At 35.2% G+C, this 16,916-nt stretch overlaps 1 protein-coding gene across 1 annotated transcript; it reads right to left on the bottom strand.

Moving 5' to 3' along the window:
* Positions 1-15,523: 15,523 nt before the first annotated feature.
* LOC145089381 (uncharacterized) lies at positions 15,524-16,618 on the bottom strand. The gene has a single exon (XM_079027825.1). The coding sequence runs from the start codon at positions 16,616-16,618 to the stop codon at positions 15,524-15,526; it is 1,095 nt and encodes a 364-aa protein (XP_078883951.1).
* Between the last annotated feature and the right edge of the window lie 298 nt (positions 16,619-16,916).

The raw sequence follows: 16,916 nt of genomic DNA, 5'->3' as shown, positions 1-16,916 counted from the left end.
AGAATACCCATGTAAAACGTGAAAAGTCATCAATGATAACAAGAATATACTTGCTACCACCAATGCTTTCGATAGATGATGGACCACACAAGTCAATGTGAAGTAACTCAAGTGGTTTAACAACTTTAGTGTTTATAATGGATGGGTGACTTTGACAACTCTGCTTCCCCATTTCACACGCATCACACAAATGTTCTTGATGAAACTTGAGCAATGGAAGACCTCGAACATTCCCTCCGGTGACAAGCTTGTTGATATCCTTGAAGTTAAGATGGGAGAGCCTTCGGTGCCACAACCAGCTTTCGTCAGAATGTGCTTTCGATAACAGACAGATAGCTGGATTTCCTTTGATAGGTTTGAGATTGAGAGGAAACATTTCGCCTTTATGCTCTGATTTGAGAATTACCCTTTTTGTTTTCTTCTCTATTATTTCCGAACCCTCATCGTCAAATGAAACTTTAAGACCAGTACCTCCAACAAGCTGAGATACACTGATGAGGTTATGTTGTAGCCCTTCAACGTACGCAACCTTTCTAATTGTGAAATCACAATTGGTTATCATACCATAACCTTTTATTGTTCCATATGAGTTGTTCCCGAACTTGAGCAACCACTGTCAATATACCATTCTTCGTCGAACTGCTCGTCACTAATAACCTGCAAAAATTAAGCAGATTTAGGAACCCAAAGTTTCTTGGGTCCACGTGAGCCTTTCACAGGAACAGGAATAGCAAGAGAAATGTCAACAAGATATGTTCTTTTTATTAAAGTTGTTTCATCTTTCTTCTTAATAGTGAATACTTTAATTTTGTTAGGATTTGTTACATTCGGTTTGGATTCAGGTTTTGGCATTTGGGCCTTGGACTGCTGCGGATCATTCTTGACTGAGGAAACTTTCGATTTTCCTTTCAAATTTGTTGAAGATTTTGGATTGTGAGTTTGAACAGAATTGGGTTTAGAATGAGGTTGAGAGGAATTAGAACGACAGAATTTGGACTGAGAAGTTTTCTTGTCTTGAGGTTCTAAGTGACCCTTTTGTTTTTGGTCACTAGTGGGACCGAACCTTGAACTTTGGTAGCTTTTGCTTTCGGAACCGAACCTATGCTTTTGGTTGCTGGTGTTCTCTGAACCGAACCTGTCCCTTCGGTTGTTATTCCTTTCCGAACCGAATCTGTCCTTTCGGTTGTTGTTACTCTCTTGTGGCCTGACAACACTTTTCTCTGACTTTGAATTTTTGTCATGATAAGAGAAATGGGTGTTTTGAGATCGCCAAAATTGTCTTCATTCTGAGAGATTCTTTTTGTATCTCAGATTCCTTTGCTGCTTTTGATACTTCACTTGCTTCGACTGTCGGTGGATGTTAGCATTTTGCTTCTGCTTCCTACCATCTGGTTCACTTTTAACAGATGATGTTTCGCTTGTAGAAGTGACTTCTTCTACAGGAACTTCTTTTGTACCACTAGTGCTTGGCACGTCGAAGTTGTCAGGCTTGTTCAGTGGCTCTGGAACATATCTGCCTTTGGTTTTCCAGGACGTTCGCTCTGACAGACCAACAGTTTCGTTAGCGTTATCTATAGGAGCAGACCAGAAAAATTCATCACAGCCATCTGCATTATCTTCATTTACTATGGCAGTGAGTTCGGCTGTTTGATGTTCGGTTACTCCTGTGACCTTATATACTTGATTTGGTGTTGTTCTCACCTTTTGGTACACTACAGCCTTTTCTTCAAGAATCGGGGACTTATTTTGGGACAAACGAGCAAACTCCACTGAATTTTCAGAAATAAGATTTTTGTGGTTTTCGGGTTCGCTCTTGACAAACTCAGAACAGTCGACTTCATCCTATACAGAAATTACGCTCATATCATCATCCTCATTAAGTTCAGATGCGTTTTCAACATCAATTTTGTTTTCTGAATTTAAATTGGCATTCAACAAGTCAAATTTTTGTATGGTTTCGGTCCTTAGTTTCAGCTTATCGTTTTCATCTAAAAGGTTTTTCAGCATGTCCTTATGGTCCTTGGACTTTATGAAAGATTCAATTTTGTCCAGTCCAGACATATAAGTCGGATTCACATCATCAGACGAAACTACACTCTCACAATTATATGCCTCAGCATCGATTTCATCCTCCTTAAACTCAAGGAAGGACAAAATCATGCGATGAATTTTCCAGCCCTATTTCACAATTTAGATGAAGTTGAGTGATGTTAGCATAAAGACGTTTAGCAATTAAACAAAAAACATTTCTTTGTTTCAAAAGTTTTAAATTGTCTCTTTGTAAATAAATGTTTTCGTCCTTAGATTTAATCAGCTCTGACTCCTTCAGCTCTATCCACATCCTCCGTTCCTCACTCTTGGATGACACCCTGCTTATTTGGTCAGTTAGGTTAGAATTGGTGACCCGTGTTTGAGTTAAACAGCTATCTAGATTTGAGATTCTTGAATTTAAGCTATTTAATTCTTTTTCATATGATTTTTTGTGGGACTTTGAATGTGACAAAAAGAGATTGTACCTTCTTGATCAATTCATCAAGCTCATTGATATGCACATTGAGAGGTTTTGCTGTGAAGCATGAGTCCTCTCGCTCCTTGGTGTCCTCTTTTCCGCCATCAGTATTGTATCCCCTCATGTGAGATACATCGGTCACCATCAAACATTTCCCACTACTCTCGTCGTTTCTTGCCACATACACCTTTCCATGCGAAGGCCTTCTCACTTCATCATCCTCAGAGTCGGTAGACCATACTTGCACGCCACCAAACTCGTCATCCGCTGCCGAACCCTGTACAATAAGAGCATTCATAGAAGGGTTAGTAGCAGTCTTCTTCCTCTTGATCTCATCCATCTTTTTCATCAACGCGGCTTCTTCATCACAGTCTTTGGCATAATGGTTCTTTCCTCCATAGTAGTAGCAGTTAACACCAGAATCTCCCTCAACGTTCGCCTCCTTCTTTGATTCTTCAGTCTTCGGTTCCTCTTTGACCTTTTCAGAACTATAGCTTCCCTGCCAATTTTGGTTCTTATTGGTAGGGAACCTTTTCTTGATAAACCTCTTTGGATTAGACACCATCATTGCATAATCTTCAGAAGTAAGATCATAATCTTCTAGGTTCAGTTCTTCATCATCAACCGTATTTTTGCCTTTAGACAGGAGGGCCAAGGACCCCAAACTTGAAACCACATTCTTCTCTTGCATGACAATCTTCTCTTGGGATTTCAAAATTCCCACCAGCTTTGCCAGCGAATAAGACTTGAACTTCTCATGAGCTTTGACTATAGACACAACCGCTCTCCACTCGGGTCTTAGGCCATTCAAAAAGGTGACCTTCTGTTCAATCAGCTTCCTTTCTATATCATGTTTGATCATCTTGCTAAGAAGATGATTGAAGCGATCGAATGTCTGAGTAACAGTTTCATCAAAATTCTGCTTAAATTCACCAAACTCAGACAACAGCAACGTCTGAATGGAATGCTCCAAATCTTCATCTGTGGAATAAAGCTCTCGCAACCTATCCCATATCTCTTTAGCTGTACTGCAGGAACTCACTAACCTGAATGTATCAGACTGAAGAGCGAATCGGATCAGTCTCAATGCTTTGATATTGCACTGTAACTTTTCTTTTTCGTCTTGAGCGACGTCTTTTACGTCTTTTAAAAGATCATTATATTCTTTCTGAGTTTTGATGATCTTTGATGTCCCTGAGTGAGCGAATGGTCCGGACACGATTGCTTCCCAAATAAGATATCCATTATCTTCAAAATGATGCGCCCAGACTTCATAATCCTGGGTGTAGAGAATAGGAATCTTTGTCGTTGATCTGATGCTGTTTGAGATGTTGATAGGATTAGATTGTGAGTCGTCCATGCTTGATCGTTTAACCTGTTTGAAAGATCAGACTTGTAATACGTAATATTAGGGCAAAACAAATAAATGCTGAGTTATGTCAATTATGGAATGACGGCTCAATAAATATCAGTTAATGCGGAATAACCCTAATCGTAAACTCTTTCACAGAAAAGATGTGTATCGATTACACAATCTCCTGCTCTAATACCAATTGATGAGTTATAAAAACTGTTAGATCGATTAGATCTTCGTAACAGGTAAGTAAAGAACGTAAAAAACAAGGAAATAAATCACAAGTATGGATCACAATGAGTCGAATGATTAGATTACTCAATCCTCAGCAGAGCTCGACTAAGAACTTCCGCTGTAGAGGACTTCTAGGGTTACAAAATAAGAACAATGAATATTCTGAACAATACTTCTCTAATCGTTACTTATCATCATCTTCTAGGATGCATGCAAGCATCTATTTATATAAAACCCTACAAAACTCACGGATGGACAGGCCCATACCGGAGATAAACATGGACTAGCTAACGAGCCCAATAGACGCAACACAATACAAGACCTAACAGCCTACAAGGTGGAACTCCCGGGAGAATATGGAGTGCACACAACTTTCAACGTCGGAGATCTCTCCCCTTATCTTGATGATGATGGCCTTGCAGAATTGAGGTCAATTCCTTTCAAAGGGGGAGGAGATGATATATCTTTGGACCTAGATAGCCCAATTAAAAATGGATTACATGCCAAGGAGATGGGCTTTACTAATTTGGGCTTTGGAGTGTTCTTGATTTCATGGATTTGGGCTTGAAATGGGGTAGTCTGATTTGTTTTGGCTACATGGAAGTTGTGACCATGTTTTTTTTGGACTTTTTGGTGATCATGGAAGAAATTTGAACCATTTCCTTGTCTTGTGTGTAGCATGGACAAAAATTGAAGAGTTTTTGGGAGTTTCTAATAATTATTCGCTAGTAGTTAATGAACTAGTTAAATAAAAGCTCTTAATGATGAGTCTTTTCACTTTTGTAACTCATGGATCCTATCAAATATATATATAGGGCCAATTTCTATGAATAAAACTTCACTTGAACTTGTTGCAATTTGCTCTATTTCTCACATAAGATAGGTCTCTTATCGTGTATTGTGTTGTGTGTCAATAGGTCTTGGCATTCAACCTAGTTCTTGCTTCAATAGGTCTTGAGGCAAGAACAAACCCTATCCTCTTCTCTACCCTCATAATCTCGTGTTCTACCTCTCTCTCTCTCTCTCTCTCTCTCTCACTCTCTTCCATCCGAAAATAGACCCCACACACGCATCAGTTTCATTCTTGAGTTCCAAAATAGAAGTCTATGCAATTTAAGCAAAGCTTTGATGAGCATTGTTTGATTCTTGAGTTCCACAATAGAAGTGTATGCAATTTAAGCAAAGCTTTGATGATCATTGTTTCATTCTTGAGTTCCACATTATAAGTCTATGCAATTTAGCAAATCTTTGATGAGCATTGTTTAATTCTTGAGTTCCACAATAGAAGTAGTCTTCGCAATTTAGCAAAGCTTTGATTAGCATTTCTTTATTCTTGAGTTCCATAATAAAAGTCTATGAAATTTATGCAAAGCTTTGACGAGAATTGTTTCATTCTTGAGTTCGACATAAGATGTCAATGCAATTTATCAAAGCTTTGATGAGCATCGTTTCATTCTTGAGTTCCACAATAGAAGTCTATGCAATTTAAGAAAAGCTTTGATGAGCATTGTTTGATTCTTGAGTTCCACAAAAGAAGTCTATGCAATTTAGCAAAGCTTTCATGAACATTATTTCATTCTTGGGTTCCACATTAGAAGTTTATACAAAAGCATTGATGAGCATTGTTTAGTTCTTGAGTTCCATAATAGTAGTATTTGCAATTTAGCAAAGCTCTGATGAGCATTGTTTAATTCCTGAGTTCCACAATAAAAGTGTATGAAATTTAAACAAACCTTTGATGAACATTGTTTCATTCTTGATTTCCACATTAGAAGTCTATGCAATTTAGCACAGTTTTGATGAACATTATTTAATTTTTGAGTTCCACAATAGAAGTAGTCCTTGCAATTTAGCAAAGCTATGATGAGCATTTCTTTATGCTTGAGTTCCACAATAGATGTGTATGCACATTAAACAAAGATTTGATGAGCATTGTTTCATTCTTGAGTTCCACAATAGAAGCGTATGCAATTCAAGCAAAGATTTGATGAGCATTGTTTCATCCTTGAGTTCCACATTAGAAGTCTGTGCAATTTAGCAAAGTTTTGATGAACATTGTTTAACTCTTGAGTTCCATAACAGAAGTAGTCTTCGCAATTTACCAAAACTTTGATGAGCACTGTTTAATTCTTGAGTTCCAAAGTAGAAGTCTATGCAGTTTATGCAATGCCTTGATGAGCGTTGTTTCATTCTTGAGTTCCACATTAGAAGTCTATGCAATTTAGCAGAGCTTTTATGAGCATTGTTTAATTCTTGAGTTCCATAATAGAAGTAGTCTTCGTAATTTAGCAAAGCTTTAATGAGCATTTCTTTATTCTTCAGTTCCACAATAGATGTCTATGAAATTTAAGCAAAGCTTTGACGAGAATTGTTTCATTCATGAGTTCCATATTAGAAGTCTACGCAATTTAGCAAAGCTTTGATGAGCATCGTTTCATTCTTGAGTTCTACAATAGAACTCTATGCAATTTATGCAAAGCTTTGATGAGCATTGTTTGATTCTTGAGTTTCACATTAGAATTCTTTGCAATTTAGCAAAGCTTTCATGAGCATTGTTTCATTCTTGGGTTCCACATTAGATGTCTATGCAATTTAACAAAACATTGATGAGCATTTTTTAGTTCTTGAGTTCCACCATAGAAGTAGTCTTCGCGATTTAGCAAAGCTTTGATGAGCATTGTTTAAATCTTGAGCTCCACATTAGAAGTGTATGCAATTTAAAAAACAAAGCTTTGATGAGCATTGTTTCATTCTTGAGTTCCACATTAGAAGTCTATGCAATTTAGCAAAGTTTTGATGAGCATTGTTTAACTCTTGAGTTCCACAATAGAAGTCTATGCACTTTAAGCAAAGCTTTGATGAGCATTTTTCATTCTTGAGTTCGACATTATAAGTCTATGCATTTTAGCAAATCTTTGATGAACATTGTTTAATTCTTGAGTTCCACAATAGAAGTAGTCTTCGCAATTTAGCAAAGCTTTGATTAGCATTTCTTTATTCTTGAGTTCCATAATAAAAGTCTATGAAATTTATGAAAAGCTTTGACGAGAATTGTTTCATTCTTGAGTTCCACATAAGATGTTAATGCAATTTATCAAAGCTTTGATGAGCATCGTTTCATTCTTGAGTGTCTACAATAGAAGTCTATGCAATTTAAGAAAAGCTTTGATGAGCATTGTTTGATTCTTGAGTTCCACAAAAGAAGTCTATGCAATTTAGCAAAGCTTTCATGAACATTATTTCATTCTTGGGTTCCACATTAGAAGTTTATACAAAAGCATTGATGAGCATTGTTTAGTTCTTGAGTTCCATAATAGTAGTATTTGCAATTTAGCAAAGCTCTGATGAGCATTGTTTAATTCCTGAGTTCCACAATAAAAGTGTATGAAATTTAAACAAACCTTTGATGAACATTGTTTCATTCTTGAGTTCCACATTAGAAGTCTATGCAATTTAGCACAGTTTTGATGATCATTATTTAATTTTTGAGTTCCACAATAGAAGTAGTCCTTGCAATTTAGCAAAGCTATGATGAGCATTTCTTTATGCTTGAGTTCCACAATAGATGTGTATGCACATTAAACAAAGATTTGATGAGCATTGTTTCATTCTTGAGTTCCACAATAGAAGTGTATGCAATTCAAGCAAAGATTTGATGAGCATTGTTTCATCCTTGAGTTCCACATTAGAAGTCTGTGCAATTTAGCAAAGTTTTGATGAGCATTGTTTAACTCTTGAGTTCCATAACAGAAGTAGTCTTCGCAATTTACCAAAACTTTGATGAGCACTGTTTAATTCTTGAGTTCCACAGTAGAAGTCTATGCAGTTTATGCAATGCCTTGATGAGCGTTGTTTCATTCTTGAGTTCCACATTAGAAGTCTATGCAATTTAGCAGAGCTTTTATGAGCATTGTTTAATTCTTGAGTTCCATAATAGAAGTAGTCTTCGTAATTTAGCAAAGCTTTAATGAGCATTTCTTTATTCTTCAGTTCCACAATAGATGTCTATGAAATTTAAGCAAAGCTTTGACGAGAATTGTTTCATTCATGAGTTCCATATTAGAAGTCTACGCAATTTAGCAAAGCTTTGATGAGCATCGTTTCATTCTTGAGTTCTACAATAGTACTCTATGCAATTTATGCAAAGCTTTGATGAGCATTGTTTGATTCTTGAGTTTCACAGTAGAATTCTTTGCAATTTAGCAAAGCTTTCATGAGCATTGTTTCATTCTTGGGTTCCACATTAGATGTCTATGCAATTTAACAAAACATTGATGAGCATTTTTTAGTTCTTGAGTTCCACCATAGAAGTAGTCTTCGCGATTTAGCAAAGCTTTGATGAGCATTGTTTAAATCTTGAGCTCCACATTAGAAGTGTATGCAATTTAAACAAAGCTTTGATGAGCATTGTTTCATTCTTGAGTTCCACATTAGAAGTCTATGCAATTTAGCAAAGTTTTGATGAGCATTGTTTAATTCTTGAGTTCCACAATAGAAGTCTATGCACTTTAAGCAAAGCTTTGATGAGCATTTTTCATTCTTGAGTTCGACATTATAAGTCTATGCTTTTAGCAAATCTTTGATGAACATTGTTTAATTCTTAAGTTCCACAATAGAAGTAGTCTTCGCAATTTAGCAAAGCTTTGATGAGCATTTCTTTATTCTTGAGTTCCACAATAGAAGTCTATGAAATTTATGAAAAGCTTTGACGAGAATTGTTTCATCTTGAGTTCCACATAAAAAGTCTACGTAATTTAGCAAATCTTTGATGAGCATCGTTTCATTCTTGAGTTCCACTATTGAAGTCTATGCAATTTAAGCTAAGCTTTGATGTGCATTATTTGATTCTTGAGTTCCACAATAGAAGTCTATGCAATTTAGCAAAGCTTAATTCTTGAGTTCCATAATAAAAGTGTATGAAATTTAAACAAAGCGTTGATGAGCATTGCGTCTTTCTTGAGTTCCACATTAGAAGTCTAAGCAATTTATCAAAGTTTTGATGAGCATTTTTTATTCTTGAGTTCCACAATAGAAGTAGTCCTCGCAATTTAGCAAAACTATGGTGAGCATTTCTTTATGCTTGAGTTCCACAATAGAAGTCGATGCAATTTAAGCAAAGCTTTGATGAGCATTGTTTGATTCTTGAGTTCCACAATAGAATTCTATGCAATTTAGCAAAGCTTTCTTGAGCATTGTTTCATTCTAGGGTTCCACATTAGATGTCTATGCAATTTCGCAAAGCGTTGATGAGCATTGTTTAGTTCTTGAGTTCCACAATAGAAGTAGTCTTTGTAATTTAGCAAAGCTTTGATGAGCATTTTTTAATTCTTGAGTTCCACAATAGAAGTGTATGCAAGTTAAACAAAGATTCGAAGAGCATTGTTTCATTCTTGAGTTCCACATTAGAAATCTATGTAATTTAGCAAAGCTTTGATGAGCATTGTTTAGTTCTTGAGTTCCACAATAGAAGTAGACTTTGCAATTTAGAAAAGCTTTGATCAGCATTTCTTTATTCTTGAGTTCCACAATAGAAGTTTACGCAATTTAAGCTAAGCTTTGACGAGCAATGTTTGATTTTTTAGTTCCACAATATAAGTCTATGCAATTTAAGCAAAGCATTGATGAGCCTTGTTTAATTCTTGCGTTCCACAATAGAAGCAGTGTTTGCATTTGAGCAAAGCTTTGATGAGAATTGTTTAAGTCTTGAGTTCCACAATAGAAGTGTATGCAATTTATGCAAAGCTTTGATGAGCATTGTTTCATTCTTGAGTTCCAGATTAGAAGTCTATGCAATTTAGCAAAGATTTGATGAGCGTTATTTAATTCTTGAGTTCCACAATAGAAGTAGTCTTTACAATTTAGCAAAGCTTTGATGAGCATTGTTTAATTTTTGAGTTCCTCAATAGAAGGCTATGCAATTTAAGCAATGCTTTTATGAGAATATTTTCATTCTTCGGTTCCACATTAGAAGTCTATGCAATTTAGCAAAGATTTGATGAGCATTGTTTAATTCTTGAGTTCCACAATATACCTAGTCTTCGCAATTTAACAATTTTTTTATGAGAATTGTTTAAGGTTCCACAATAGAAGTGTATACAATTTATGCAAAGCTTTGATGAGCATTGTTTCATTCTTGAGTTCCACATTAGAAGTCTATGCAATTTACCAAAGCTTTGATATGCATTGCTTATTGAGTTCCACAAAAGAAGTAGTCTTCGCAATTTAGCAAAGCTTTGATGAGAATTGTTTAATTCTTGAGTTCCAAAATAGAAGTCTATGCAATTTAAGAAAAGCATTGATAAGAATTATTTCATTTTTTAGTCTCACATTAGAAGTCTATGCAATTTAGCAAAACTTTGGTAACCATTGTTTAATTCTTGAGTTACACAATAGAAGTCTATACAATTTATGCAAAGCTCTGATGAGCATTGTTTCATTCTTGAGTTCCAGATTAGAAGTCTATGCAATTTAGTAAAGATTTGATGAGCGTTGTTTCAATCTTGAGTTCCACAATAGAAGTAGTCTTCGCAATTTAGCAAAGCTTTGATGAGCATTGTTTAATTCTTGAGTTCCTCAATAGAAGTCTATGCAATTTAAGCAATGCTTTGATGAGCATTGTTTCATTCTTGAGTTCCACATTAGAAGTCTATGCAATTTAGCAAAGCTTTGATGAGCATTGTTTAATTCTTGAGTTTCACAATAGAAGTAGTCTTTGCAATTTAGCAAAGCTGTGATGAGAATTGTTTAAGTCTTGAGTTCCACAATAGAAGTGTATGCAATTTATGCAAAGCTTTGATGAGCACTATTTAATTCTTGAGTTCCACATTAGAAGTCTAGGCAATTTAGTAAAGATTTGATGAGCGTTGTTTCAATCTTGAGTTCCACAATAGAAGTAGTCTTCGCAATTTTAGCAAAGCTTTGATGAGCATTGTTTAATTCTTAAGTTCCACAATAGAAGTCTATGCAATTTAAGCAAAGCATTGATAAGAATTATTTCATTCTTTAGTTCCACATTAGAAGTCTATGGAATTTATCAAAGCTTTGATAACCATTGTTTAATTCTTTAGTACCTCAATAAAAGTCGTCTTCGCAATTTAGCAAAGCTTTGAAGAGCATTGTTTAATTTTTGAGTTACACAATAGAAGTCTATACAATTTAAAAAAAGCTCTGATGAGCATTGTTTCATTCTTGAGTTCCAGACTAGAAGTCTATGCAATTTAGTAATGATTTGATGAGCGTTGTTTAGTTCTTGAGTTCCATAATAGAAGTAGTCTTCGCAATTTAGCAAAGCTTTGATGAGCATTGTTTAATTCTTGAGTTCCTCAATAGAAGTCTATGCAATTTTAAGCAGTGCTTTGATGAGCATTGTTTCATTCTTGAGTTCCACATTAGAAGTCTATGCAATTTAGCAAAGCTTTGATGAGCATTTTTTAATTCTTGAGTTTCACAATAGAAGTACTCTTTGCAATTTAGCAAAGCTGTGATGAGAATTGTTTAAGTCTTGAGTTCCAAAATAGAAGTGTATGCAATTTATGCAAAGCGTTGATGAGCATTGTTTCATTCTTGAGTTCCACATTAGAAGTCTATGCAATTTAGCAAAGCTTTGATATGCATTGTTTATTGAGTTCCACAATAGAAGTAGTCTTCGCAATTTAGCAAAGCTTTGATGAGCATGGTTTAATTCTTGAGTTCCACAATAGAAGTCTATGCAATTTAAGCAAAGCATTGATAAGAATTATTTCATTCTTTAGTTCCACATTAAAAGCCTATGCAATTGAGTTCAATAAGCATTGTTTAATTCTTGAGTACCTTAATAAAAGTCGTCTTCGAAATTTAGCAAAGATTTGAAGAGCATTGTTTAACTCTTTAGTTCCACAATAGAAGTCTATACAATTTTAGCAAAGATTTGATGAGCATTGTTTCATTCTTGAGTTCTACAATAGAAGTAGTCTTTGTAATTTAGCAAAGCTTTGATGAGCATTTCTTTATTCTTTTTTTTTTTTGAAAGAGCCAAAGCTCAACAAACTTTATTAAAAAGAATAAAAGAATACAACATCAAACAAAAACAAAAAAGTCAAACAAAATACAAATTAACCAACCTATCCATAACCAACTACCAAGCCACTTTCTAAAAACTAGAAATAACCACCCAAAAACCCAATAAACCCTAATATTCTTGAAGGTAGCCCAATGACTTATTGAAAGAGGGAAAAAAGGTAACTTGACCCTCTTGCACCACCAATAACCCCAAAAATCATAAGAATCAAGGGGTAAGGCCCTTAAAAAAACCCTCAGTCCATTGGCTAAACTTTAAGAAAAAACCTTCTAAACCCACAATCCTCATATGACTATACACAAAATATAACCAAAAATATATAACACTACTAAAAAACTCAAAATTGCAAAAACAAAGTAAACCCAAGAAATAATCAATCCCAATTCTTCTATCCCATTTCCACTCCTTCATCCTCCACTTTGTCTTTAATAGGAAACTCTCCTTCTTCTTGTAACTGAGGTCCATCTTCATCCAATGCAGCAACTTCCTGCATAATATACATAAACCAAAGAACCACAAACTAACACCAAAACTTTGGAATTTAAGAATAAGTTTCATACTAGACATGGCATCAATCACATGTCTAGGATTCTCTATTTGAATAATCTCATAAAAGATCATATCCAAACAGAAAATCCCATAGGTACAAGTCAAATGATTAGAGAGTAAAATCTCCAACCATTGACAAATTCCGTCAATTCCTTTGTATAAACATTTGTTCCAAAATTGCCCCCACCAAATTCCGGCAATAAGAATACCCTCATTAGAATTCCTTCGCTGCAATCCCCAAAGAAAAAACTCGCCAATCAACAACTTAACAATCCAGATTCTGACCTCCATCTCTTAGTATTTATCCATTCCAGAAATACCCCATACCTTATAGACTTTATCATTAACCAATTTAGCCTTATTCCTTAATCCCAACAGCTTTATCCGGATTTCATTTTCAACACAAGCAATCACTCCCTCAGCCGCTATTTTCCTGTTATTAAAAATTCTGGAGTTCCTTTCCTACCAAATATGGGCAACACAACTCGCCAGAACACATTTATTTATCAAATTCACAGCAGAATTCTTATAAAACAATTTGCATAACTTCAGGATCAGGTCATTCCAGTCTTCCATCACAAGGTTAATACTCATCTTATCACAAAAATACCTCCAAATAAGTTGAGAAAACTCACATTTAAAGAAGAGATGATTATGTGAATCAGGCATAACATTACAAAAAGGACAAAGGAGGTTACCTGAAATTTCCCAACCTCTCACTTGATCCTGAGTTTTCAATCTATTCAAAATGGCCATCCATAAAATAAACAAATTTGTAGGAATGCCATTACCATACCAAACAATATCATGCCAAGGGACCTTACTTCCAAAATTATTAATATCACACCACACCTGTTTGCAAGAAAATTGTTTGCAATTACCATCCTTATCTCTCCAACCAGCAACATCCCTCAAATTTGGCTCATTACAAAACATAGGAGCATCCTTCAGACCAGGAAATTTATCAACCCAATCAACCGGCCAACAATATGTATCATAAACAAGAACATCACTAACCAAAGACAAGTCATTAAACCCATTGCTAATCCAATCTCTTCTCGAAATGATAGAACATAGAATACCTAAAAGATGCCACCAATCATGCCATAAAGAAGTGTTCCTCCCATTTCCCACACAAGCAACAGTATGAGGTCTAACAATTTTCCTAATCTCCAAGAATCTCTTCCAAGTCCAGCTCATACTCTTCTTCTGTAAAATATCCCAAAAATTCCTGTTTCCAATATAATTAGATTTCACCCATTGAACCCATAAAGAATTTTTGTTGTTAACAACATTCCATACATGTTTAGCTAACAAAGCATCATTCCATTTCCTTAAATTCTTAACCCCCAATCCTCCATAAACTTTAGGTTTACAAATATCATTCCATTTGACTTTAGCTTTCCCTTTAACTATTTCACCATTTGCCCACAAGAAGCTTCTACACATCTTTTCAATCTCTTTGATAGTAGCAATGGGAATTTTAAAAATCGAAGCCCAATACACATGGATAGATGTCAAAACAGAATTAATGAGCTGCAATCTACCAGCAAACGATAATGTTTTGCTTTTCCAATTGAAAATTCTCATTTAATCTTTTCAATCAGCTTTTTACAATCTCTATCAAAAAGCTTAGTAACACACATAGGAACACCCAAATACTTAAAAGGAAATTTCCCAACATTAAAAGGAAGAATACCCAAGATAATCCTTCTCATATTCGGCTTAACACAACTAAAATAAATCTGGCTTTTTTCCATACTCACCTTCAGCCCTGAAACTGTTTTAAATTCATCAAGGGCATTCCTTATAACTGTAGCCGAATTCCCATTACCATAAGAAAAGACAAGCAAATCATCAGCAAAGCATAAATGAGAAATTTTGAGAGTCTCACACTTATTATGATATTTAAAGTTCTGGCTTTCTCCAATATGCTTACCAAGGATCATATTAAACACCTCCATAACTATAGTAAATAGGTAAGGAGAAAGAGGATATCCCTGCCTAAGACCCCTCTTTCCTTCAAAATACCCATGATCTTCACCATTAAAATTAAGCATAAACCATGGAGACGAAAGACACGCCATAATCCACTGAATCATTATCGGATGAAATCTAAACCCTTGTAGACTCCTATTAAGAAAATCCCAACCCACCTTATCATATGCCTTTTGAATATCAATTTTTAAGGTGCATTTAGGAATTCCCCTCTTGTTTTTATATCCCACCATCAGCTCCTGAGCAAGAAGAATATTATCCAAAATAGATCTTCCTGGAATGAATGCAGACTGATTCTTACTAACAATATCACCCAAACAGTTTCTGATTCGATTCACTATAATCTTACTAATACACTTATACAAAGTGTTACAGCAAGCTATAGGTCTAAAATCTGAAACCTTCCTTGGAACATCCACTTTAGGAACCAACACAACTCTCATAACATTTATCCCCTTTAACAGTTTGCCCGTCCAAAAAAATTCTCCCACTGCTTTGCAAACCTCCGGCCCAACTATATTCCAAGCACTTTTGAAAAACTTTGAGGAGTATCCATCAGGCCCTGGGGCACGATTGTCATCAATTTCAAACATCGCAGCTTTAATTTCTTCATCAGTCACCACTCTAATCATATTAGCAGCCACACTTCTGTCCAACTTATTTTGAAAAAACTCATCATTTAAATCCGGCACAACAGCAACATCCTTGCAGCCCAAGAAATTATTGAAATAAGAAACAAACTTATCCTTCATAGCAATCCCACTAACCCATCTTTCGTCTTAATCCAGAATCATCATAATTCGATTTCTATTGCCCCTACTCTTCACAATACTATGAAAAGATTTAGTATTATTATTATCCCCTTCCCGAATCCATTTGATTTTAGACCTCTGGAAAAGAAGCTGCTCTTAAAAAGAATATTAGCATGCTCCTCCCTAACCTTACAATCAAAAGGATTAAGATCAATTTCAGATTGTTTACTTTCCAGCTCTTTTCTTAGCTTTTGAATTCTCTTCCCAGAACCCCTATATTTATTACAAATCTCCCTACAATGCTTTTTAAGGATCTTCAACTTTTGGCAAACCTTGAACATAAAAAAACCATCAATCTTCACATCCCAAACTTCCTTGACCAAAGGTAAGAATTCATCCTTCTCAGTAATGAAATTAGCAAATCTGAAAGACGGTCTCCATCTCATTTTACCCATAGGGATATTTAAAATAGCAGGACAATGATCCAATATTCTATATGGTTTAATAACAGCATGGGCTAAAGGATGATTCGAAACAAATTTCACATTGGTCATCGCTTTATCTAATTTCTTCAAAAGGCCCATATTCCCAGCAGGAGCTTTATTCCAAGTAAATTGAAACCCAGACGAATTAAGATCCTCAACTTCTATATAGTTAATGCACTCAATAAAATCCTCTACTCCTTTAGGAGTTTTAGAACATCCTTCTGAATATTCTGAAGGCTTTAAAGCAACATTAAAATCACCTAATATTCCCCAAGCTTCCTTTTTAACCACCAGATTATGTTTCTTCAAATTATCCCATAAAGATCTTCTATCAAGATAATTCAAAGCAGCATATATAAAGGACAAATACATGCTATAATTAGACTCACAGAATCTAACATAACAGTGTATTACTTGTCTAGATTGAGAAATCACCATCACATCAAAAATTCGGGGATTCCAACCAACAATTATCCTAGTTCCAGCCTCACTACAATTGTTATTAGACACCCAATCCCATTGACCAAAGGTCTTAGCACAAACACTTTTAAGGTTTAAAACCCTAACATGCGATTCCACCACAACACAAATACCAAGGTTATAACTCCTGATAACATCAATAACCTCCTTCTGCTTAATAGCCTTATTCAAACCTCTGACATTCCAGCACCCTATGGACATCATTGAAAACAAGAAGATTTTTTGGCATCATCCTCCTCTAATGCCTGAGAATTCCCTACTTTGTTGTTACTACTCCTCCTGATTCTTCATGTTTTCCTTCATTTTATTATTATCATTTCCTTTATTACCCTTCCCAAAAAACTTTGGAAGATCCTGCTTATTCTTCATTTTTCCAGCACTATCAACATTTGAAACAACATCATCTCTATCCTGAAAAACACCATATTTATCCCCCTTAGTATCTTCTTCCATTCTATCCATTACTTCCTCATCAATCATTCCCGGAATTTCAAAGCTG

This window comes from Lactuca serriola, chromosome 2, assembly GCF_051521515.1.
Source record: "Lactuca serriola cultivar US96UC23 chromosome 2, Lser_US96UC23_V15, whole genome shotgun sequence".
NCBI lineage: Eukaryota > Viridiplantae > Streptophyta > Magnoliopsida > Asterales > Asteraceae > Lactuca > Lactuca serriola.
Note: the sequence above shows the minus strand (reverse complement) of the source record. Positions and strands in the feature narration are given on the sequence as shown.

Coding starts and splice junctions, on each gene's coding strand:
- LOC145089381 (XM_079027825.1), bottom strand. CDS start 16,618: ATGTCCATAGGGTGCTGGAATGTCAGAGGTTTGAATAAGGCTATTAAG.